This window comes from Drosophila takahashii, chromosome 3R (assembly GCF_030179915.1).
Source record: "Drosophila takahashii strain IR98-3 E-12201 chromosome 3R, DtakHiC1v2, whole genome shotgun sequence".
Classification (NCBI taxonomy): Eukaryota; Metazoa; Arthropoda; class Insecta; order Diptera; family Drosophilidae; genus Drosophila; species Drosophila takahashii.
The window spans coordinates 13,030,046-13,055,753 of record NC_091681.1 but is presented as its reverse complement, the minus strand read 5'-3'; the positions used below and the strand labels follow the sequence as shown (position 1 = coordinate 13,055,753).

Sequence of the window (25,708 nt, the reverse complement as noted above, 5' to 3'; positions counted from 1 at the left end):
CTGATGTCAACTTGTTTTTCTCATATTTTTGAACAACAATTCAAGGGGAACCTGAGACATTGAGAGATAGAGAGAGTGGTCTCGATATGTATGATTTATTTGAAACGCGTGTGCGCTTCGATTTTGACGGATCTTGGGAAAGTTGTAGCCCCTTGATCTTGTCTGTAGATGCATTGTCGCGGCGCCGCGCCATAAGTGGTTATTAATCATGAAGGCCTCTGTCTGCCTCCGCTACTTAATCCTTTTCCTCAATGCTAATTTAATCATAATTTCTTTCTTTGTTCTTGCAGGTAAGCCATCGCATAAAACTGCACTTCCTGCTCAAAAGGCAGCGGATCAGAAGACTGCCGACCCTATCCGCAAAAGTGACTCACCCACAACAGATGGTAATCGCACTGAAGGTTTGCCCCTTGGCTTCTGTCTTTCATTTATTTTTACCGAGCCATTATAATTTTTGTTTGCAAATTTTAGGGTAAGATTTAATAGTTTGAGTCAGCTAACTGGAACAAACCCAAATTTTTAATGTCAGACAAAAGAAACCTCAAAATAAACCACTAATGTATAATCTGCTGTTTAATCAGCCTATGGAAATTCAAAATGTTTACTTTTTGTATAGAAACTTTGAGTGATCTCAGTTCATAAATTGAGACAAAAATGTTAGATTGAAAGTTAGAATTTTTGACTAAAATATAAAAGTTCTGTATTAAGAAAGTCTTGTGTTCTGATGAATGTGAAGAGAAAAATAGGGCATCTTAAATCAGCAAAAAAAATGTTTAGTGACCCGAATTGAGTCGTCATTAGCATAATTGTTGTTGCTGCTGTTGTATTTTTTTCGCTAGGTATTGTTGTGCCAGTTGTTGTTGCACTTCTTGCCTGTCATTTCGCATTATTGCCTTTTGTTGTGGCCAAACAGCTGTTAGTCATGATATGGCATATGGTTCTTATTTATTTTTCCATTCTCTCTTTCCATGTTTCTGGGCTAAATCCACCTACATTTTTGCCATTCCTCATTCTGAAAAGGTAGATTTATTTTTTGGGGTTTACCCGTTTTTACTATCTGCACAAATCTGTCTGCGAGTGCCAAATAAACCATGTTTGACAGCAAGGAAATCGATAATGAATGTTTTGTACATATGTACCAAAATATATAAGAACGCCCTCCAGCTGACAAATATTTGCAACATTTTCTTTTGAGTCACTTTTTTTGGCCATCGAACTTTTGGTGGGGTAACTTTTTATGGAGGAAAGTTTAGCCTTGTGCTGAAGTTCCATAAGTTCGTTGACTTTATCTTTTATACACTCAATAGAAGAAGCCTCGAGAATGCTTTGAATAATGTATAATTAGCCGCATGAGTATTATTTTGGATTCCAAACTTGTTCAAAGTTTGACTGCGTCCTTTTATATATGAATATCCATTCTTTATTGCGTAAAAAATCCTAAAGCTACCATTTGTGCTAACCAACTTGAATAAATTTGCCGGGTCCATATCTAAAAAAAATTCTACAACCAAAAATGGTCAAAGTTAAGCCGTGAGTTAGTGGCCCAAAGTTGTTGTCTACATTTTAATGAACTCGAAATGTTTGACACGCTGCTACAGCCAAAAATGGAATGACATGTGCTCACTCTCGGTCAGGCCAAATCACTTTTGGCCTGGCCAAAAAGTGATTTGCAACCCTAGAAGAATTCACAATGCTATACCATAATTCAAAGTTAAATTAAAATTTTCCTATTTCTGCCTGTGAAAGTTTTTCCTATACCCGGGAAGAGGCGTGAAAGAAAAATGCGCCACTATACGCTTAGTTTTCATAAAAGTTTGGCACATAACTTGCATTTTGGCCAAGGTTTCGGTTGCGGATGTGACCTAGTTTTCCGTGAGGCTGGTGAAAAACTGATGATAATTACTCCCGGTAGCCATCAAGAAGCCCTAAAATAATGAAATTCAACATGAAAGGACGGACGGCCGAGGAACCAACATTAGGAACTAAGAAGGAGGAATCCGTAGGAACATTGATCCGCAGGACAATGGAACAGTTCTCAATGCAATTTCCAATATGCAACCGGACGGACACGCCCACAAACCCGCCTCCTTCTTATGCTCTTCCTCTTATTTTTCCCTTATTTTCTTCCGCTTTTTATGCAAACAATTTCTTGTTCCCAGAGTCTCAAACAAAGAGAATTCCATGGAAGCGGGTGCGTTTGCTCAAGGATCATTGACCACATAAAAATCCGTTATGGCCACAGAGAAAAGGAAACACTGAGCCATTCCAACCTTCTTGTCCCATGCATTTTATTTCCTTTTTTGGCTCGGCCACAGCGAGCTGCAATTGGAAATGTTGGCAATCATCAGAAGTAGCCAGCTTTTACTTTGTGCGAGCCAAGTTCTTTCTGTGCGGCTGCCAAGGGTCGGGTGTGCAGAAACTCCTACAATGTAAAAGGGGGGCAATGCAGTCCAAAAATGGCCAGAACAATGTTTATGTGCAATTTTCTCTCCCGCATTGTGCGTAAAGTTGGTGCTAAAAAAAGAAAGAGAGAAAAGTTGCAGGAAAAGGGGAAAATATATGTATCTACAGATGGTGGAATGTAAAAAAAAACTTAGAAATTGCAACCACAAAAACAATTTTATTTTAATTATCATCAAAAAGTTTCAAAATGTAATAATCAACTAAAATTAAATAATTTACTATTTTTTGCTATTTTTCCCCAATGAGCATGTTTACTTGATATTAATAGACCCAACAAATTTTATACTTTATTGACTATTTGTAAACAAAACAAAATGTTGCCAAGGCTTTAAAATGTTGCTGAATCTTTAAATTATCGCCCTATAGGGCTGTCATTTCAGCTTGGCGCCAGCTGAAATAAATCAAACTGCTCACCATTGTTGTTTTGCATATAAAGAGTCTATATGGCTCAATTGAGATTTATTTCAGCAATCACGCTGTCAGTCAGTCGGTCAGCAACATCGTCATGATCATCAGCTGTTGCCTTATCGTCATAATGATGCTGGCATCTGGTCGCAAAGTAGCTAGACATTTTATTTATTCACTTAATTTCCTATATACTCAACTGACAACAGCTGTAAATATTGTAAATCTGACAGGTTTTTTTTATAGAAGAAAAAAAAAGATAAGAATCGCGCTCATTGTGATGGGATAAATAAAATGAAACAAAGAATTGTAACCAGGAAGAAAAGTGATTGGGAATAAGGTGTTAAATCATCTGGTAATAGACTTTATTAGTTTCTTTATAGAAAACAAAGTACCTAGTAATTAATAAAAAGAATATATAAAAATATTTAAAGTATTTAAATGAAAGAAAATATTAATCCATATCCACTAGAACCTATTTAGGGGCATATCTTTAATGGACTTACAAGTTTTAAACCCCAGTTGAAAGCAGAACATTCAACTGTTGATTTAGTGTCGATTTCCAATTACGGTAAACTTTTCATCGACTTGTTGACCTTTTGTCCACAGCTTTAATTGCCTCCCATTTCTCTGCACTTTTATGAGTTAATGACGAGGCCGACTGTGGGTGATATCTGCGCAATTTACCAACAAGTTGTATTCCCCCCTTAACCGCTGTTGTGCTCTTTGGTTATGATAGTGTTGGCTTTATCAGCGGCAATGACCAATATCTGCGTCGGGTTGTTGGCTTTTTTATGAGCCGAGCTGGCATAAAACAACACGGCACAGATAATAAAGTTGACAATTTTAATGCTAGAGCAAACAATGAACAGAAAAGAGAAAAAACAGAGAAGGAGCGGTTAAGGAATGGATTTAAGAGCCGGGCAAACATTGAAATCCTTTGCCAAATAATAAAGGTGAGTAGGCAGGAATCTCGATCTGTTGTTACCTACCTGGTCCTGATGAGAATCAACCACAGCGGGTGTGAAATTTCACGGATTAGCTAAAAGTTTCTACCTGTAAGTGTTTTGTACTGCCCCTTGTAAAGACACTTGAAAATATGATTAAATCTTAAAAAATTAAATAAAAAATTGAAAATTAGAATTAGTATTGTTGTAATTAGAACTATTAAAAATACTACGATCGTATAGTATTAGATTTATTTAAAAAAGCAGAAACAAAATATAGAGAGTTTCAAAAAATTTTTATCTAGTTAACTTTCTAAAAATTGTTTTTTGAAGGAATACTAGATTTTTAATATAATCATAAATATTCATATTTTTAATAGTATTAAAAATACTACGTGCATTAAATTAATCTTATCAAATAAGTGTGGAATAAAAAAGGGATATGATCATTTTAATCAAAATTGAAATACAATTTCAGTTTTCAATTGATGTATATTATTAATTTTGAGTAGATGCAAATTTAAGGACAATTTTTAAATATTTTCCCCAAGTGTATCTTGTTAACTTGTCACTTGTGTTGTGGGCTTTTCCGTAGATCATCTTAAGCAGAAGCAGGTGTCGTGCTGGGTAAGTCAAGGAAGGTATTTTAGCCGTGGGTGGTCCCTCACCTTCGCAGACACTTGCCAAATCTGGAGAATTGTGAAAAATGCCGCCTGTGTGTTTTTGTATGTGTGCTAAATGCCACCCGCCATCGCTCAGGGTGTTAATTGGCCAGACCCTTGACCTTGGTCCCAGCTGCATTTCTGCGTCAGAGTCCCAAGGAAAAACGGGAAGGTGAGAAGAATGGAGGTCCTTGTCATTGAAGTGCCTTGGATAAAGTTCCACCACCGCCTGCTGTTCTGCACTCAAAATCATTGCATTGTTCTATTAGATTTTGCACAGATTCCGTTGCACTTGGTCAGTTTTGACCTGGCCAACATGATTTTAACCACCCGTTGCGCTATTGTTTGACCCTGAGTAATGGAGAAAGGCAGATGGCAGGTGCACCCAAGGCTTATGCATGATCTCTATCTAAATCGAAAACAACCATCGAGATGCCTCCATGAATTTGCACAATGCAGATTATTGCATTGAATAGAGTTTATTTATCTTTTGTTTCTGAATTTTCACCTGGGGAGTTTTCCGCTTGGCAGGAGGCTTTAAGTAGACGAGGATGCAACTGATTTAGTCCAGTGATGTGCGGAAATAATTGGCTTGAAATTGATTGACAGGCCAGCAAAGTTGATGGAATGCTCAATGAAACGAAAACGAAAACAATAGATCTCAAAACCATTTACTACACATCATCAGATTCAGGAATAACAGAAATAAAATAAAATAAAATAAAATAAATATAACATTGTGTTATGAACTTCATAAAAATGCGAATAAAAATTCACTCACGTAAACAATATTTATTTTGTTATGCACTAATAACACAGGCCAACAGTGTTTTTGGTGCAGCCCTATGGGCATTAAATTGTGCTAATATAGACGGATATAAGCATATCTACATACTTAGTTTTCGAGTTTAACGGGTGGTATTTGTGCAATCGCGGTTTGAAAAAAGTAGCAACATTTTATATTTTCATTTAAGATATCTTCGAGGGTCTGTGCTCAGTTGTAATAAAACCTATGCCAAAAAATTGCTTAGATGCCCTTCTACATAATTGCATTTAAGGTTCCATCATTATTTGAGTTAATAAAAGCCTATGAGCCATTGAAGTAATTTGTTCACCTCTATTTACAACCAACTTGATGCGGTGAACAGGCTTAAAAAAATACAAGGAAAAATATGTGCCCTAAAATATTTTACATGCATCTAGAGGCGTCTTTTCCCGAATTTTTGAGATAAATCCCACTATTGTACTTCAAAAAATGGAATTTATAGAATTTTTTCCGTAAGAATGGGAAAAGTAACAAGTATTTTAGAGTCACTCTTACGTAACGAGTTTGTCGTGATTTTACACAGTAGGCTTTTTAAAGATAACAGTGGCGTCGCCTTAAAATTGTGGTGGGGATTTTTTTTAAGGCATATTAACCCCTTAAAAATATAATTTGTCTATGTTCGGCGCCTACTGCTAACCAAATTGAAAGGCACATTTTTACGAATGTGTCAGATATTTATGTAAAATGGGATTTAAAAATAGTTGTTACTTTTTAAGTTCTTACGGAAAAAATTCTATAAATTCCATCCTTCGACGTACAATGGTCTTATTTGTCTTAAAAATTCGGTGAAAGACGCCTTTAGATGCCTGTAAAATATTTTAGGGCATATATTTTTCCTTGTATTTTTTTAAGCGTGTTCACCGCATCAAGTTGGTTGGGAATAGAGGTGAACAAATTACTTCAATGGCTCATAGGCTGTGATTGACTCAAATTATGATGGAACCTTAAGTGCAATAATGTAGAAGGGCATCTAAGCAATTTTTTGGCATAGGTATTATTACAACTGAGCACAGACCCTCGAAGATATCTTAAATCAAAAAATTAAATGTTGCTATTTTTTTCAAGCCGCGATTGCCCAAATACCACCCGTTAAACGCGAAAACTAAGTATGCAGATATGCTTATATACGTCTATATTAACATGTTTTAATGCCAATAGGCCTGCACCTTTTAATAAAGTCCATTTTGTTGACCTGTGTAATTTTACGGATTGTCGAGTCTACTTATGTAAAAACAGTTACACAAATGTGCACGTTTCTGCAAGGGAAGCTTTTTTATAAATAACTTCTTAACAATAGGCTGTTTCTAATCCAATCAATTTCAAATTTGTTGGCACCAAGACGACGGCTTCTTAACCCACTGAATGTGCAGCGGCACAGTGGCGTACATAAAAATAAGGTCACGGCTGGCATCTTCAACGTTTCCTTCAGCCTGCGGCCTGTCAGCAAGTACAGAGGTATTGATTTATATAAATCACCGGCTGAGAGTATAATTTATGCACAACGCCAGCCAAATCCTGTAGGCAATTAATTTCCGCCAAAGGAGGGGGAAAAACAAGAGGAAAATGTATAAAGAAACAAACTGAAGCGAAAGTGCAACAAAAATAAAGCAGACATGGAGTTGGGGCCTCCGGTATTATTTATAGAAAGTAGATTCAGAAAAAAGAGCGAGCATTTCCTGAGATCTCCTCGGGGGATCTTTAGGTTTCCTATATAGATGTCTTGGTATTTTATTACAGTTCAGTGTCCATTTTATGGCTTTCTAATGAAGGGGTCTTAGGCCAGTTGAGATCTCTTTCAGGACTGACAGGTGCCCGGCTTTCAACTGGACCACACAGAATGGAAAAGACGAAACTGAAAGTCATGGGGTTGATTGGAAAAGAAGAGCTGCTCCACCTTTGTTTAATTTGATCGGATGCGGGATCTACCTGTCTGGCGCCGTTCTTTTTTTGTATTCCCAAATCCGACAGCGGAGATGTTGAGATCGAGAATCCTTCTACTTCATTTGCCTAAGTGCATCTTCTCAACCGTAGGCCAAGCCAAGCCCACTTCTCCGACGATTGTCAGTTGCTCAAGTGCTTTCACGCCCCGGAATAAAAAGCCCGGCAATGGGATATGGAATAAAAAGTAAAACCAACTCGAACAAAGCGGCTTTTGTGGCCAGCCCCCATCGCATTTACCTCCATTGTCCTTTTCATGAGTCGCGCACTCAAGTTACAATTTGATTTCTGATTCCGTTTGCTGCTCGCTCGGCTCCCCAGTCGTGTCTGCAGTTGCTTGTTTTCATTTCATTTCGCTCCGTGCCCCGGCCAAAGTTTTATTTATACTCAAGTAGTTGGACTGGGACTGGGTCTGACGTGGTGGATGTGGATGTGGATATGGATGGATGTGAATGTGTAGTTTGTGGAGGCGAGGGCAGCTTATAAATAATTCAGACGTTGCCCTTATGCATGCCACAGGCGCAGGAGCTATAGGTAAAGCTGCAGGCCAAAGCCGCACAACCCAAAGTCGGAATTGAACTTTGACAGGAGTCGTGTAAACTAAGAAAAATAGTTAGCCAGTTAGCTAATAAATTACGATTTCCAATACAATCGATGTGAAAGTCAGGTTAGAAATTGAATCAAAAATAATATCTATTTAAAATGGTATAACTCTATTTAGCTAGAATAATGAGTTATTATCCAAATTTATTTGGATTTTTTAAAATTTCAAATTTGTATAAAAGTAAACTTAAATGCTTCTAAAAAATTTAGTGGATATACTTTGTTCAATTTTACTGATTTCAGAGTTGCGTTACAAATTATTATTCTAAGATCTGAAATTTACAATATTAAATTTAAATATTGAATACGCAGCGCGGTTAAAATTATGCATTTTAATTTTTTCCCTCTATGTAACATTAAATACACAATACACATTAAATACACATTACACATACACCGCGCTATGTACGCCTGTAAGAAATATGATTGGGAAGTCGAATGTCTCTGATATGTCTCGCTGGGACTCTCATCTGCACTGAAATCCATCAAGTGAGACGTGAGTAAAATGCAAAAGATTTGTTATTAGAGACCAAGAATAATTCAAGCAATTGAAATGATAAAAAATGTGGTAAAAAAAATAACAGAATTTTCTAATCCATTCTTATTTAAAAAGTTAATTTTAAGAGGTGTTTTATGAAGAACCCTGAATGACTGATGCTTATCTCCCGTTTTGGGGTTTTCGGTGCTGCGCATGCGCAGTTTTGCGCTTAACCCAGATTCAGTCGATGTTCGTGTCTGGCTTTCGGATTGCGTGGCTTGTTGCATTTGTTGACTGGGCACAGAATTTGGCGGCCTTTAGTCAGGTGAAAATTGAGGTGAAAGGCGTTTCTGTGGGCTTCTGTTTGGAGCGGAGGAGAGAGATTTACTTTCGGATTTGGCCCATTTGGTAGATGGGTGGATAAACGATGATTTGTATTCATAAAGTGCTGCCCAGTAGGTGGCTGATGGCTTAATAGTCTCGTTAAGATTGTTAACAAAAGATATACTTTAAGGCTTGTTGTCGGAAATTTTTATTAAACTGATTTGGCCTTTACTTTTGGTCCAAGTTAACTTTAAATCCTTCAGGGAATTCTTCACCGTAAAAAATATTCTTTTGTATATTTGTTTAAAAATTATAGCATTTATTTTAATTTAAATGTATTTCTATTTTTATTGCATTCATGTCATCTAAAGCGTTCCCCCTCTGATTTATCCATTAAACATATAAAAGCAATGCTTTATAGTTCCCATACCCATAAACATGTCAATAAAATCCATATGAATAATTTAAATTTCCTTTTTAAAAGTCTTCTTTAAATACTCTTCCATTAATGCCAAAAGGAAAAAAATGTTTTGATATTAGAACCCCTCTTTTAAGGCCCAAACAATTTAATTAAATTGTGATGTGAGTGTGCGTGTCGTCTAGCCTACAATTGAGTTTGCTTTTGTTTGTCGGGGAGTTTGTTTTGAATTTCTCCAACATTTAATTTCGTTTGCGCACCAAAAAACAATTGAAATTTTTTTTATTATTCAATTATACTCGAGTCGAGGCAGTAAACGCATTTTGTTATATAGGGGGATGAGGGGAAACCGTTTGTATGCATTTCCCATTTGTATTCGGCAGCAGTTCAGAGCCCAAAATTGAAGCCAAGTCACCAAATCCGAATTCGACTACGAATCCGAATCCATATCCCCAACCGACGTCATCGTCTCCTCGCCTTGTTTATCAATTAGGCACACACATTCGATTCGGTTCGATTCGGTTTTCGATTTTTGTATTAGTAGGAATGCCTTTGCATTCACCAAAGTGGAAATCCCCGCCCCTTTTGGCCACGCCCTTGGTTGCACTAATCTGTTTATGGCATCGAGATTCTATTAATATTTTTTTTCCTATTTTTTTGGGGGCCCCGTTAAAGTGTTGGAAGTTTTACGATGGCATCCTAAGAAACTTTGCCCAAATTGACTTTGGCATATCTTCGTCTCGCGCCCCCGGCAGTCATAATTTAAAATATTTAAATGCTCCGGGCTATAATTGAAGAATGCAATGGCCCAACGACCACTTGAGGTTTCACATTCTTCATCATTCAAATGGCTTGAGCTATGGAAATGGTTTTCTTTCCCCATTCAATTCCGAATTCAATGTGAAGTTCACTGTAAAAACTAAATGCTTTCATTTCATATTTTTATGGCACGCCAGCAGTTATTAATAAATTTTTTTGTAGCCTCCGTTGATTGTTATATGGAGGAGTTCGAGAGTGAGGGTGACAGGACGGAGAGGCTTTTATTTATTAACCCCTCCTACTGTTACTTTACCCCTTGGGGGTTGACAAGTGACAAATGCAGGGAAGATATAAAATTAAATGTGTGAGCCGAAATCAAAATCAGTTTTCAGCCTGCGGGCTTTCCCCCGCTATTTTTCCCTTTACCCCCCGGTGAAAGATCCAAACAAACAAGTCCAAACAAAAACACAGTTTATGGCAGAGAGTGCAGAACATCCTTACCCACCAACCTCATCATCCATCGGCATATTTGGAACATCAAAGTACGCGACGACATCAGTTCGTCAAAAAAAAGAAGGAAAACAAAAATGAAGCGGCATCGGGTTGTAATTTGTTCCTTATTTTAGCAGCGAAATCCATCATCACTCGATGCATGACCCGTGCGATGATTGACGGATGAACGGCCTGGTTTACCCTCGGTTAGGAACCCTTATGCCATATGTTTGCCTGCGGCCCAAGACTCCGACTTGACTTGGTTTTAGCGTGTGATAATTTCCCATTTGTTGAGAGTTGCACTGGAAAAAAATGGCATTAAATAGAAAAAGTAATAAAATTGAAATCAAGAATATAAAATAATCAAAAAGTATGTTAAAAGATTTTCAGAAATTTAAGTTCTGGAATAATCGTTTTTAAATAATATAAAAAAATATTATTTATTTTCATTTACCAAGGAAATCTCAATTCTTATATTTTTCAAAGTACAATATGTGTGAAATTATCTCTCTGCCGAGAGCTATCTATGCGTGGGCGCTTCTGTTGTGTTCTAGTTTTAATGAGTTTCCACTCGACGGAGTGTTTCAGGACAATAGTCCTTGAGGCGCCTCCTGGCGCCAGTTGCCCAGCAATCTGGTGCCATGCCGATGCCTTGTCCTGAATTCTCGGATTGCCAACAGACATGCATTCTGGTGCATCCTTATCGCATTTCTTTTTTGCAGCTGCTTATCAGCTGAGGAATTCGACACCCACTTGTAGACACTTTTACAGTTTGAAGAACTTTTTTTTGGAACGCCGAAACAGAGAAGTAGTTAACTCACATGGGTCGGAAAAACTTATTGAGGCGTAGAAGGGGGCCTGACTAGCATTCGACTCGCTGCTAGTCATTTGAGCCAATCAATCACTCAAGTTTACTTTGGGTTAATTGTTTTCCGTAAACAATAAGCCAGAAATACCACCAAGCTCCCCTATCTCCATATGGCGATACATCTAGCAGATGCCTAGGGAAGGGATACATTTGGGTCAAAGGGAATTTTCATTAGTCTGCCAGTCATTAGTTCTGTTTTATGATGTCTCACCCATTAAGTAGTCGCAGCCCCCTTCGGTCGGTCACACCCCCAGAAATTCAATTCCACACATTTAGCCTTTCAAGGAATTTAATTTGGTATTCCGATTTGCATGAAAATCATCTAAATAAACAAAAACATACATACGACTTAAATGTGCAAAAATCACGAATTGTTTATACAATTTTGCTGTACCTACTTAATGAATGCCAAATTTGAAATGATAATTAAACGCTATAGAGAATAGCTTTTATATATTCTACAACGTGTTATCCATCAATCACCCACGTATATATAGAAAAGTGGCCCTTTATGGCTATAAGTTTTGGACTTTTTCAGAAGCTTTCTCCCCTTTTTGCTTTCCCCAAACAAGGTCCCTTATCATTGGTTATTTATAATCTTGATTTGTTAGGCACATAATAAATGGGTTAACACCAAAATATTTTTGGATTTTAGATTTTAAAATTGTATATTGTTTAAATATTGTTTATTAAGTCATAAACTTATAAAATTACAATGCGTTTTTCAATAATATTCGCTGTGTCGTTGGTTAATAAAAATCTACAGATCATTTTAACGGTATTGTTGGTCACATTTTTTGTGTTTACCCCATGGGAATTTCTCCAAGCCAAAAATACAAAAAATATACCAAAGAGTCATCTGCAAAAAAGGCATCATTTTTCTTACAAGAAAGCAGAGCATAACTAAAGAGTAAAAAACATATTTTTATATATACCACACTCTGAATAACTTGGCAGGCTCTTCATGATTTTGCGTTAAACGTCGAGCGTGGTAAAAATAAATACAACAAAATCCCGTTGTTTTTTCTGTGGGTACTTTCAGCATTTTGTGACGCGTTGCGTCGTGTAAAACAAAAAGCCCTGACGCGTGTGACATTTGGCGCTGGAAGTTGACTTTTCAGCATGAACAAAAGGGAGAAGTGACTTCGCTGCAAGTGAAAAATTGAAGAGTTGTTTTGGGGGAGCAAGAACTGGGGTAACTTGGTCTGCTCGGTTTATTGTTTTTTCGTGTTGGCCTCAGGACTCGAATGATTTCGCTTCTGGGGTCTGCGTGTCCACTTTTCCACTTGTGCAAATATACACCATTGTGGTTAAGATTGTAGCACCTCGAATTTAAAACTTTTTTCGACTTAAAAATTCTATGAATGTTAATTTCATTTTCAAAAATCTTAAAAAAAGAATATTATTTAAAGTAATGACACTTTTTAGAGAGAATGTACAAATTATTTGGATACAAAATATTTAATATTTAAAATATTTACACCCAAAAAAATCTGATATGAAACGATGATCAATTTGATATTTTGTGGTATTAATAAAAATACCAGAAATTTACCAAGCGCATTTAATCCCGGTGCTTTAAAAAAAATTTGCAGAAACATCTTTTAAGTATTAAAAAAAGGACAAATTTATAATGGTTTTCATATAGGCCTTTTACAGAACTATCATCCTGACCGAGTCTGTGTTTCGCCCTGCATGCAAGTGCTAAGCGCATCTGTATCTGTATCTGTGAGATACATGCCAGGGTTGTCAGACATCTGCGCTGTCTGGCGGATTCGCATTAATTAGACGTGTTCTGTGCTTGTCCAAAAGTCTGGCCCGTATCTATATAATATTATTTATGAACTTGCTAATTTTAGCACTGCCCCTGGCCTGAAAATGGTGGCCCAAGAGCAAGATGACTGATGCTCTGCGTCTTATCAGGGTATCTCAACATGCCCGGCAACATGTTAAATGATTATCAGAGCAAGGCATTCGCTTCGCCTTAATTTCGGGCTCAAGTTGTCAGTGTTTTGGATGCCTGGCGGCGTTGACTTTAAGCCTATTAGATACACCGCACTCCGCCGCAGAAAAGGCTTTGTTCACCTTGACGGGGAGGGGCGGTCGGTCTCTAGGTGCGGCCCAAGTAGTTTGTAATTAACAGCATTTACATCACCCTAATGAATGTTTTCCCCGTCCTCTATTGCAGCACACACCGCCGTCCTCGACGAGTTCTCAACTCACACTGTGATACGACCGCAGGTGGAACATGGTCGCACTAAGCGCAGCCTGCAAACCACATTGGATGCCACTGTAAGTAGCCAAGGACGAAGATAAATCCTGGGGTAATTGTGCCAAATTATGCTTCAGCCTTTTGTTGTCGTTTTTTTTAGAACAAAATGTTTAGGCCAACATTTTGTGTTCAATTCAAGGTTAAAATGCATTTTGTGTTCATGTAAAACTTTTGTTGTAAATTGTAAACTTATGGAGATATGCATGGACCAAAGCGACTGCTTTTACTGCTTGAATTCCATTATTGGCTTATAAGTTTTTAATAAATGGTCCGATTTGAAAAACGTTTTCTACATTTCGTTAGGTATTAAAAAACACAGTAAAACTGCATTTGTATCTTTTCGGAAAAAGATGTTGCCGCCAGACACCCTTTAAAATTATTTAGGGCGATTGTGAGCGTTCGAGTGGGCGTGGCACTCTGATGAAACAAACTTGCCCTGCGTAGGAACCCAAAGAGTCTGCATGGTTAATACCATCGTTCTAGCTTTTATAGTTTTCGAGATATCACCGTTCATATTCCCTTTTACTCTACGAGTAACGGGTAAAAAAATCTAAACTTTTTTGGACTAACAGTCACGTTCTTACTTCTTTAACTTTCGAATATTTTTTGTGTAAATATTTTCGTTAAATTGTTTAGTGAGCAGCACATTTAAAATTCATCAGATTTACCACCATTTTAACAGGCGGCGGGGAAGGTAATCAAAATTAACCTGAAAATAAAGTCCAGCAGTAACGTAAAAATTTGCGCGAAATTCATTACATGCCTCTAGGGCAAAAATGTTTGGAGCTTACTGGGTGCGCTGACAAAAAGCCCAACCCGTTTTAATTAGTTTCAACAAGCAGCCACCCCAAAAATGTGTATGAGTTAAGGATAGAGGGATGTAAGCTCATTTAACCCCTGTGACGGGCAGGACATTACACATTCGCACCTCGGCACTTTGTCACGCCCACAATTTGCATGCAAAAATGAAATAAATGGGGATGACCGACCCGGCCAACCAGACCCAAATGGCTTAATCTTGTTAACGTTATCTCCCTGCTATTCTCCCGATTTGCAGGACGGCCTTCACACGCCTCACATCAGCCTGAGCTACACCCACGAGGGCAAGCGAATTACCATCGACCTGCAGCGAAACGATCGCCTGCTGCCCGAGTCCCACTTCCTGCGATACCAAAATGCCAGCGGAGGAGCCACTCCTGGCCATGTGGTTCGCAACTTCACCAAGACTGAGGTTGATTTATGCCACTATCAGGTAAGTGGGAAAATTCCCCTCTTTGTTATATACAAAACTTACTATTTTTCAAGAAATTTATTTCCAATTATCTAAGACCAATAGGTTTTTTTAAGAATATTCTTAATTAAACATTTTTTCTATTATAAATTTCTAAAATTTGGATAAGCTGTTTTCTGACAATTTTTAGTTCTTGTAAACTTTTTAGTAATTTCTCATTTAATTTGGTTAACCCATCTCAGGGACACATTCGTGGTCAACCAGACTCTGTGGTAGCCGTCTCCACCTGTGATGGTGCTCTGGATGGCATCGTTTTCGATGGCAGCCAAACGTACTTCATTCATCCCCATGTCGATAGCACAGGGAGACTCCAGGATGATCATTATCTGCTCAGGTGAGTTGGAAATTATTTCCCATAAATTAGATTTTCAGAATGAGATGATAGCACAGGGTTTTAAATAGTTAAAGTAATTTTGTTCTGATTTATTAAATAACTAAACAAGTAAATAAAATTTGCAAAATTAAATAAAGTAAAAGTAAATCATTCCCAATTAATAATGTTTCGGCTCATGATAACCACTTAATCGAAGTTTATGGAGCCTCTTCCTTGATTTACGATACCGATGAAGGAATGGTTCTGCTTTTAAACGGCGCTTATCTAATCGGGAGTCTTTGGCCCTATTTCGACCCAAGCGAAATAATATTTACTTACTTGTCATAAATGTTAGGGCAGTTGGGAACGAATATTTTTTGAATACACTAGTTTACAAAATAATATTCTTGGTGTGCTCCCCAGCAAATGATGGCAAATTCTGTTAGTTTTGGACCCCTAGATCACGAAAATAGCACTAATTTTTTTTTCGATGGCACAGTTTTTTTTTAAAGATTTTTTAAAGTTCGAAATGTTAAATTTCTGACTTTTTTCGAATTTCTTCTTATATCTCGCCAGATATCCACTCGATTGGGCCAGTTTTAGTTTTATTTTAAAGTCAATAGATCAGAGCCTAACTTTGCCATACAGATCAATATGATTGGATAAGTAATGGCAGCACAGAAGCTCGACAAAGATGAAAAATGTGTTTTTTGGTCGACTGTAAGTCCGCTGTATATATCGTAAAAACTCGAAATAAATCCGTTGAAAAATCATAATGGGTACAAACTTAAAGTTTACATCCTACCGAATAAAACAAGCAGGATATGGCCCATATCCATGGAAAATTGGATTTATGGTGGATTTTTAAAGTTCGGATTTTTCCACTTTTTTCGGTTGACAGAGTCCAAATTTAATATTTATCATAGGCGGCGACATGTAAACAAAAATAATTGGTGTTGGCAGCCGGGTCACTTAATAGCTAAATCAGATATTTAAAAGCTAGAAAATTATTAAAGTGAATTTAATTTTTGAAATTAAGGTTACTTTTTTCATAAGAATGAACTATCCAAATGGATAGTACTTAATTAAAAACACTCACAGTCATAACGGAAGCAATTTTATATTTTTAAAGGAATGTTCAGAAATTAAATTTTTGTTATAATTTTTTAGCTTTTAATTTTAGCTATTTTTTGACCCGCCTGCCGTCACCACTCATTTTGGTTTACATGTCGCCGCCTATGATAAATCTTAAATTTGGACTCTGTCAACCGAAAAAAGTGGAAAAATCCGAACTTTAAAAATCCACCATAAATCCAATTTTCCATGGATGTGGGCCATATCCTGCTTGTTTTATTCGGTAGGATGTAAACTTTAAGTTTGTACCCATTATGATTTTTCAACGGATTTATTTCGAGTTTTTACGATATATACAGCCGACTTACAGTCGACCAAAAAACACATTTTTCATCTTTGTCGAGCTTCTGTGCTGCCATTACTTATCCAATCATATTGATCTGTATGGCAAAGTTAGGCTCTGATCTATTGACTTTAAAATAAAACTAAAACTGGCCCAATCGAGTGGGTATCTGGCGAGATATAAGAAAAAATTCGAAAAAAGTCAGAAATTCAACATTTCGAACTTTAAAAAATCTTTAAAAAAAAACTGTGCCATCGAAAAAAAAATGAGTGCTATTTTCGTGATCTAGGGGTCCAAAACTAACAGAATTTGCCATCAATTGCTGGGGAGCATTTCGGCTGTAAACTAGTGATATCAGGGGCCGGACGGAAAGAGGTGTTTGCTGGCCAAATGTTTACCTATTTGTGGGCCACAAATATTTGCTCTTTCGGGTATATTTGCCCGAATCCCCTAACCAGAACGAAATTCGTAACCATAACCGACCTACTCATTCATTATGTTCATGCGCCACCATCACTTCCGTTATTAATTTCTTTTGTTGGCCTCGGAAATATCAAATTACCTTTGATTTGTTCTACGCAGGCAGGCAGACATGCATCCAACGAACGCCACCTGTGGCTACGATAGCCACAGGGACGACCACAGTCACGACCACGAAAGGGCTGGCCAGGATAATGAACTTGGAGGGGAGATTCCTGCACTGCCACTCCGCCTCGATGGCGGGGAATTCCAGAGAACCCTGCTCCGGAAGAGGCGTCAAGCGGACGATAGCAGTCAATTGATCCGGGGCCCCTATAATGCCAACAAATACTCCAGCTACGTGGAGCTGGTCATCGTCGTGGACAACAAGGTGTACAAGAGTTACCAGGAGAGTGCCAAGAAGGTGCACCAGCACTGCAAGAACCTGGCCAACATTATCAATGCTGTAAGTAAAATTGTTTGGGTTGAGATCTGCAATTAAATTAAACACGTGATTGGGAAAAATGCATACTGGTTTACACTACATTTTTCCCTATTTTATTTATAAAGGTGTTTTTAAATCATTTTTAAATGAAAGGTGTCTAAAAGTATGCAGTGAATAAAGGAAAGTCGTAATCCTGAACGAAACCATATCACTTTTGTGTTTAAAATATTTTGTTGCATACTTTTACACACCTATTTAGACATCTTAAAGTTATTTCAAAACCCCAGCAACTTTTAACTGATCCCATCCATGTTCTCTTAATACTAATATAAATTTTTTCCACCCACTTTTAGCTCTATGTGCCCCTGAATATATTTGTGGCTCTGGTGGGCGTCGTGATCTGGAATGAGGCCAACGAGATCGAGTTCTCGAACGACGGCGATGTGACGCTGCGAAACTTTCTGAACTACCGCAGCAACAAGCTGGTGCTGGAGCACCCCAACGACAATGCCCAGTTGCTGACCAAGGAGACCTTCGCCGGCGGCGTTGTGGGCAAGGCGCTGAAGGGTCCCATCTGCACGTACGAGTACTCCGGCGGAGTGAGCATGCAGCACAGCCCCAACACGGCGATGGTGGCCACCACAATGGCCCACGAGATGGGCCACAACTTTGGCATGGAGCACGATACGCCGGACTGTCATTGTCGCGATGAGAAGTGCGTGATGGCTGCCTCGAGTACCTCCTTTATTCCGGTCAACTGGAGCAGCTGCAGCATCGATCAGCTGACGATAGCCTTCTCGCGCGGCATGAACTACTGCCTGAGGAACAAGCCGGAAAGGCTCTTCGAATCGCCCACCTGTGGCAATGGTTTCGTGGAACCGGGGGAGCAGTGCGATTGCGGACTGCCGGAGCATTGTGAGAATGCCTGTTGCAATGCCCAGACCTGCATGCTGCACGCAAATGCCTCCTGTGCCACCGGCGAATGCTGCGATCTGACCACTTGTCGTCCCAAAATGGCGGGCAGTGCCTGCCGGGAGGCTGAGAATGAGTGCGACCTGCCGGAGTACTGCACCGGGGAGTCCGAATACTGTCCCGCCGACGTCTTCCGCCGCGACACGGAGCCCTGTGACGACGGCCAGGCCTACTGTTTCCACGGCACCTGCCGCTCGCACTCGAATCAGTGCCGAATTCTGTGGGGACCCACGGGCGACAACTCGGAGCACTGCTACAGCAAGAATGTGGAGGGCTCGAGGTATGGAAACTGCGGCTACAATCGCCTCAACAAGACCTTTTTGCCCTGCGAGGAGCAGCATGTGAAGTGCGGAATGCTGTACTGCATCCACCTAAACGAACGACTCGAGTTTGGAATGGAATCGGCAGCTGTTTTGTCCCATTCCTACGTCAGTCACCAGCGCAAAATTGTGGCCTGTCGCACCGCCCTGGTGGATCTGGGATTGCAGAACACCGATCCCGGCCTAACGCCCAATGGTGCGAAATGCGGGAATGACATGATGTGCGTGGATCAGCGATGCCTGCCAGTGGCTGCGGTTCGGCAGAAGGGCATGGGTGCTCCCTGTCCGGACGACTGTAATGGCAATGGCATCTGCAATAGCCGAGGTCACTGCCACTGCGATGTCGGCTTTGGCGGCGAGTCGTGCTCGAAGGCGGGCTCTGGAGGATCCCCGGACAGTGGACCGGCCACGGATCCAAATGGTATGTGGGAAATTCATTTTTTAGGAAAACTTATTAAATGTATGATTTATTTTTACAGGTTCTGTGGGCCTCAAGCGTTTCCTGTACGTCCTGTTCTTCTTGGTGCTGCCCGTGGTGGTCGGCTTTTGGATACTCTTCCAGTGCTATAAGAACGGATTGTTTACCCGCGGCAAACTGGCGGACAATATGTATGTATCGACCTCCTCCTTCAGCAGCGACTCCAAAGGGGTCAGCAGCCCCGACAGCAGCAGCATCTCCACCCAACTAGCCTATAAACAGACCCCCGCACCCACTGCACCACCTCCACCTCCACCTTCTGTTGAAACTAACACGGCTCCGGCCACCATTACTAACATACACGCCATCCTGCCGCGCCACAAGTCCAATCCGGATGCAGTGCATCAGGTACACATTCAGCCGCCCTCTGTGCCGAAAAGTCAGAGCACTTACGAGGTGCGGCGGAAGGGATCAACTCGGAAATCGAGTCTCCTCCAGCCATCCACTCACCCGTCCTCGTCCTCTTCAACTAACAACAACACTGAGTCCCTTAACAACAACAACAGCACACTGAGACGCAAACTGGATATCACTGCCCCTCGGCTGGATGCCACCACAAATCCACTGGCTCTCACCGAGGGCGCCCAGTTCATACAGAGCGACCCCGCGAGGTGCGCCAAAAACTAATGCACATATTAACAGCTACAGTGAAATACGCTTGCACTGCCACAAAATATTGCATGACTTTGCGCTTGGCCGAAGGCGTTTTAGTATCCTTGCAGAATGCTAAAGAAACCAAGTAATCACAGAGATCTTTGGGATTTCGTTATTTTCAGAGATCTATCAGGAATTTAGTATACTGTATCGAATTTATACATCGAATAGCCTATCAACTAATTCGATTTTGCATTTATCCAATTAAACTAAAACATATGAAATACAAATCCCCTTTTAAACAAAATTTAATATTCCAAAAAAATTAAATAACCAAAAAAGAAAATAAGACTATATTGACCTGTATATATTTGTTTTATAAAACAAAATCAAATTTGGTTGTGAATCAATAGTGCTGAAATTAATATCATCACAGAATTTAAAAGTAACCAATTTTAAAGTAAATATTTCGTAGCAAACAATAATTGTTTATATATATTTAATCGAATCATAAAAGAAATATACATTTTGGAACGTAAATAGGTTTGTGTTTTGAGTGCTCTACACACAAAAAAAAGCATCATGCAAAACCGAAATCGTTTTTATATGAAATACCCTTTTCGACCAGGTCAAATTTACCTGGCCTCATATCAAATTAAAATTGATCTTAAATAACGTAAAATTGACCTACGTTTCATATCGATTTTTTTTTGGGTGTAGACCAATCATGCAAAAATAGTAATAGGCAATTTTGCAGGAATTTTAAAAAAAGGCAAAAATTAGCATACAAAATCTGCAGAGATATATCGCTAATTCGGATAACCGAAGACAACTTTTTCGTTCATTTTAACACACTGTTCGTTTGCACGATTGTGTTGATGTTATATAACCCGAGCCCTTAATCCTAAACGACCACTAACAAAGGTTTAATATCCGATTTGTTTCTAGTTTAAGTTGACCTGACTTTGTGTGTTTCCCAAATAAATGTTTTATTTTAACTTTTGGTGTTGGCTTTATATTTGTCTTGCTATTTGTATGCGCTCACTTTCCTACAAGCTATGTTTTAGTATCCCAGCACTGGTGTTTGGTTAATGCACGTTTTTCAATTTGGTATGTTACACAACAACACTTTAAACGCTGTGATATCTGATCTCCGACTTGCATTATACTTATCTGTAAAATTGAATATCCTTGCAGCTTGAAATCCTCTGGAGGAAGCAAACCCATCACCACGCGAACAAACCAGAATGGCAGTGGTCCACCGCCTGGCAATGGACTACTGAAATCCACTCCCAGCAGTACGGATGATATGGATTCGGCGCTCCTGAAATCCCCGAGCGACTCCACACCCACCACTGGTTTGTTTGGCAAATTCGATGGCTTCACTCTGCGACCGCTGAACGATGCCTCCTCGCCGGCGAGCAACTACAGTGGGCCGAATGTGGCCTTTGTGCAGCCCACTGTGCAGCAGGATGGACCGCAGAGGATGGCTCCGCCACCGCCGGTTGCAACGCCGGGAAGTTCACCGGTTCATCCCGCCGCTGCGAAACCTGAAGCCACTTATGTGAGACCAGCACCAGCTTTGCCTCCGCCCAATCCTGGATCCACGGCTCGTCCGATCATCTCACCACCCAAGTTGGATTCCAGCACGTTAACCATGGTGCCGCTCAAGGGCAGCACGGAGGATCTCTCGCCCACTCGATCCGCTCCAGCACCTCCAGTTCCACTGCACTCTGATCCTAAGCTTAATATCAAACGAGATGGTACCATACGTCGATTTGCTTCGTTCCTGAAGAAGGAGGAGAAACCGCCGCTCAAAGAGAAGACCTACATTGATCGGGAGCGGTTGCGAACTCTGGAAATTTCCGCTCCCATGCCTGTGCCCGCTGCACAGGAGTCCTCCAATTCGGATTCGGAGACCACGCCGCGCGAGGAGGAGACCCAGAATCTGGTGAAGCGCGCCCAATCCATGCGGTCGCCAACGAAGAAGACACCGCTACAGAGTTTCGGATCCATGCGATCACCGCCGGGACTGCCGCGCCCCAAAAGCGGTCAAGTGAACAGCAGCGGCAGCTCGAGGCCCAAGTCGCCTCCCCCAAGGCCTCCACCGGTGGTGGTCAAGAAAACCAACTCCATTGGCTCCTCGGGCTACCAGAGGCCAGTGGCCACGGCCCAGCGATCGGTGGAGAATACCTACGACGACTGCGAGTTCGTGGAGAACGAAGTGCGAGCCTCGAACGATGACATATACTCCGTGATCGATGAGATTCCACCGGCGGCACAGACACTCAAGCGGAGCGATTTGGTGGCCAACAGGGCCAGCAATGGCAGCGACATGGGATTGCTGAATGAAATTGTCAACGAGCTGGAGAAGATTAACGGAGACTCGATATATTCGGGCAAGCCCGTAGGCGTAGCCGCAGCAGTTCCTTCTGTAAATCCACCCAAAAGTCCACAGCGACCTGCGCCACCCAAGCCAGCGAGCAGTGTGCTGGAGGAAAAGGCATCTGCATCGGCATCTGCTAGCACATATCATCGCCCGCCGCCAGTTAATGCGCCCGTGGCACGGGTGAAGCCCACGGTTTCGGACAAATCTCCGGCGCAGCCCAGCATGTCCAGCTTCAAGCCGCCGGCGGGAACCGGCGGTCAGACGCAGCCAGCGCCAGTTGTCCAACTGGCCAAGCGGAGCAGCAGCGGCAGCATCACCGGAGCATCGGCCTCCAATCGTCCCAAATCCTTCATGAAGAGCACAACAACGAAAGCACTGCCTAATGGGACGGCGGGAGCGGCGTCGGCCACCATCCAGAAACCCAAGCCGCTCTCGGCAAAGCCATCATTCAGCGGCGGCGGCGGTGCTGGCGGTGTCCTGGGAAAGCGGGTCAATGGCGGAGCAGCGCCCACGCCACCTACTGTGCAGGCTGCGGCGCCAAAGTCCAACATTGCATCGCTGACACAGCGATTCGAGCAGAGCAAGTAAACTAAGAGAAACTACAATTAGGAGCTAGACCTTGGGCATAGCGAGAAAAAATATTTATTGGATAAAGAATTTGAAATTTAAGAACTGAGAATTACCCCTACCAATGTTGAATGATTTAATGATGATTTAATGCTAGTTTCGTTTGCTTAAATATTTATCCACCACAGAATAAGTTAGGAAATTTTTAAGAAATCAGAAATACAATTAATTTTTATCTTTCAATCTAATGGATAAATTAGAAAAATATTAACCTATACTCTCTGCCATTTTGTGATTCCTGGCTATGCTCCTGGTCTGGCTAAATACCCACCTTGCGTGGAATTGACTTAAGTTTTATGTTAGGATACGATCAAATTTTATTTGGCACTGACTATGATTATGACTGCGTCATCTTTGATATTCATTCCTTTTACCGATGTCCCAATAGTTAGACGTAAGGCGTTGCTTAACTCATGTGCTAGGTATGTATCTCAATGGTTAATGTTTAAGCGCTGCATGTGAAGTTTTATTTTAGCCCCTAACGATAGCCGCGTACTTGTATCTGTATCTATACTCTACGGTAATCCCATGTATTTATGTATGTATATCTTTACACGCAATATGCTTTTGTAAATAAAAACCAAAGAAGTTCAAGTGTCACAACAAATGCGCCGCCTCGAAGTAATCAATTAAAACGTGTTGTAAAGCTGGGGATATTGAAAAAGTAATTAGAGAAGTCGTGTTTCAGTAGCGAAATCAATTTCAATTCTCTCAATGCAGCAAAGAATTATGTTATACCCCATATGTAAGAACGATATCAAATGTGTATAGAACCGAAGTTATGTTAAAATATACGTTTAACTAAATTTAAAAAGAAATTGTGTTTGCGAGGTTGGGCTTCAGTATTTTGATGATATTTTTAATAAATTAATGTAGTGGTTTCAATCAATCACTGTTTACCAATTAATACTAGATAATGCTGAGTGATTCCAACAGGATTATATGGTTATATATTATAAGTATGGTTTATTTTACCAACTGATGGAATGATTTCTTTTCAATAAAAGATTTCTCATTAATGTGAGCAGTTTTCAAATGAGACTTGGTCCGAGTGTCGAGAAATACCTAAAAAAAATTGGTGTGGTGATCCAAATCCTTTTGCCCAGGACAGCTCCACCTGGAATTCTTCGTAGACACCTCTCACCACAGATCTTGATGCAGAATACTTTATGAAAAGTAATTTTCATAAAATAATGTGAAAAAAACAAGAAAACTACCAAATTCCTTTGACGTTTGAAGATAATGATTTTTAAATTTATTAACAATGATTTAAATATTTTTAAGAAAACGAAATAAATTGTGGTTAAGCTTTGCGCGTTCGCTTAGCCTTCGTGGGTTCTTGAGGAGTCGACATAGCCTGGGGCTTCGTCATATCGCTCGAGGAAGGATCCGGTGTAAGTACTAGTGCCTTGCCAGCCACCAGTTTCTTGACCGCCTTGACTTTTGGCCTGGCAGTCTTAGGCTGAGCCAGAGTTCCAATGGACTTGCGCGGTTTTTTCGCCTTTCCAGCCTCGGATGCTTCCTCATCGGCATTAGATTTGACCTTAGATTTGCCAGGCTTAATTTTTGCTCCTGGAGTCGTGGTCCTCGGAGTTTCCAGCATCGCCTGTACAGCAGCGGATGCGGCTGTCTTAGATGCTGGTGGTTTATCCTTGGCGCCGTCCTCTTTCTTCTTTTTTCCAGCCTGCGGAAAAATACAAATTTATTATTATTACAAGAATTTTTCATTAACCAACTCATTTTCGAAAAATTATCTTTTGGAACTGTTCCCTTAAAAATCCTTACAAAATAAATATTTTGTTATCTCAATAAACTATAAAATAATTTTTTAAAATGTTTATCTTTTTTTGTCAAGTAGGTCAGTTAATTTATTTAAAAGATTTTTTTTAAAAGTTACTTGTTTCGTTTTCCTCTCGGTTGGTTTACTGGGCTTTTCTTTGGCCTCCTTCTTTTCCATCGCCTTTGCCTTCTTCTTGGCCTTTTTCTTTTCGGCCTTCTCCTTCAGAAGTTGTTCGGCCTTGGCCTTCTTCTCCTTTTCCTTCTCCTTGTCCTTCAGCTTTTTGGCCTTCATTTTCTCCACAGCCTTGGAGGAGCTCTTCAGCTTATTGGAGAGTTTGAAGGATCGTTTTACCATGATCACCTCCTCTTTGCCCTCGGCAACTTTTAGAGCCCGGAACATAAGACGCTCGGTTTTCTTAGGATCCGGCCACTCGTGACCATTTTCCTTAAGATAGGACATGATGGCCTTAACCGACGATCCCGATCGACTCGCCAGCTTTTCGATGGCCATGAGTGCCAGGGAAATGAGCGATGCCTTTGGTTTTGCGACCATCGGCTTGAGTGCCGCCATTTTTGACCCATCATCGGGCGGGGGAGTAGGATAAGGATGGCGATCCCTTTCAGATTCGGACTCTTGGTCTTCTCCATCCGGCTGCTCCTCACCGTCTTCCATGTCCCCCTCATCCTCCTCCAACTGCTCCTCTTCTTCGCCCAAATCGGATTCTTCGGATGCAGGATTATCATTCTGCATCTCCTCCTCGCCCTCATCGTCGGAGCTATCATTATAATCCACCGTCTTAAGTTTCATGGCAGTATGTGATCGAAATTTTTAATTTAAATTTAACAAATAACAAATTAAACGTAACAATTTTTACGACCGGCTAACAAAAATTTAACAGAACAATGACCGAAGACCGCGTGACATTGATGAAGCTGAAAGGTTGAAAAAGAAAATAACGGTACAAAAAGTTAAATCAGATTGCTGTTAAGGCGCAGAAGTACAGGTAGTACTTTAACGAGAGAATAAAAGTAAAAGTCTTTTTTATTGAAAATAAAAATAAAAAAAATATAAATATGGGCACTTCCAAAAAAAAGTCCACCAAGCCAAAAACCTTGAAACTTGAATAAAACATATTTCCACATGATTTTGCACCGATATTAGTTTCTAA

At 40.2% G+C, this 25,708-nt stretch overlaps 2 protein-coding genes across 2 annotated transcripts in view; one reads left to right on the top strand and one right to left on the bottom strand.

Annotated features, from left to right (window-relative positions):
* The window catches only part of Meltrin (meltrin), a 37,914-nt gene extending 14,336 nt beyond the window's left edge, over positions 1–23,578 (top strand). Inside the window, exons 2-8 of the mRNA XM_017147036.3 lie at positions 13,372–13,475; positions 14,513–14,707; positions 14,929–15,080; positions 17,059–17,401; positions 17,734–19,093; positions 19,152–19,281; positions 20,942–23,578. Coding sequence (XP_017002525.2) covers positions 13,372–13,475; positions 14,513–14,707; positions 14,929–15,080; positions 17,059–17,401; positions 17,734–19,093; positions 19,152–19,281; positions 20,942–22,721 — 4,064 coding nt within the window. The 3' untranslated portion in view covers positions 22,722–23,578. The remainder of the gene's footprint in view (positions 1–13,371; positions 13,476–14,512; positions 14,708–14,928; positions 15,081–17,058; positions 17,402–17,733; positions 19,094–19,151; positions 19,282–20,941) is intronic.
* A 403-nt stretch (positions 23,579–23,981) lies between these two features.
* BigH1 (Histone H1 variant BigH1) lies at positions 23,982–25,475 on the bottom strand. The gene is made up of 2 exons (XM_017147000.3): positions 24,658–25,475; positions 23,982–24,444 (listed from the first exon to the last, which is right to left on the bottom strand). The coding sequence occupies exons 1-2, from the start codon at positions 25,345–25,347 to the stop codon at positions 24,064–24,066; spliced, it is 1,071 nt and encodes a 356-aa protein (XP_017002489.2). The 5' UTR covers positions 25,348–25,475; the 3' UTR covers positions 23,982–24,063.
* Between the last annotated feature and the right edge of the window lie 233 nt (positions 25,476–25,708).

Coding starts and splice junctions, on each gene's coding strand:
- BigH1 (XM_017147000.3), bottom strand. CDS start 25,347: ATGAAACTTAAGACGGTGGATTATAATGATAGCTCCGACGATGAGGGC. Junction 24,445..24,657: donor CCGAGAGGAAAACGAAACAA/GTAACTTTTAAA, acceptor ATTTTTCCGCAG/GCTGGAAAAAAGAAGAAAGA.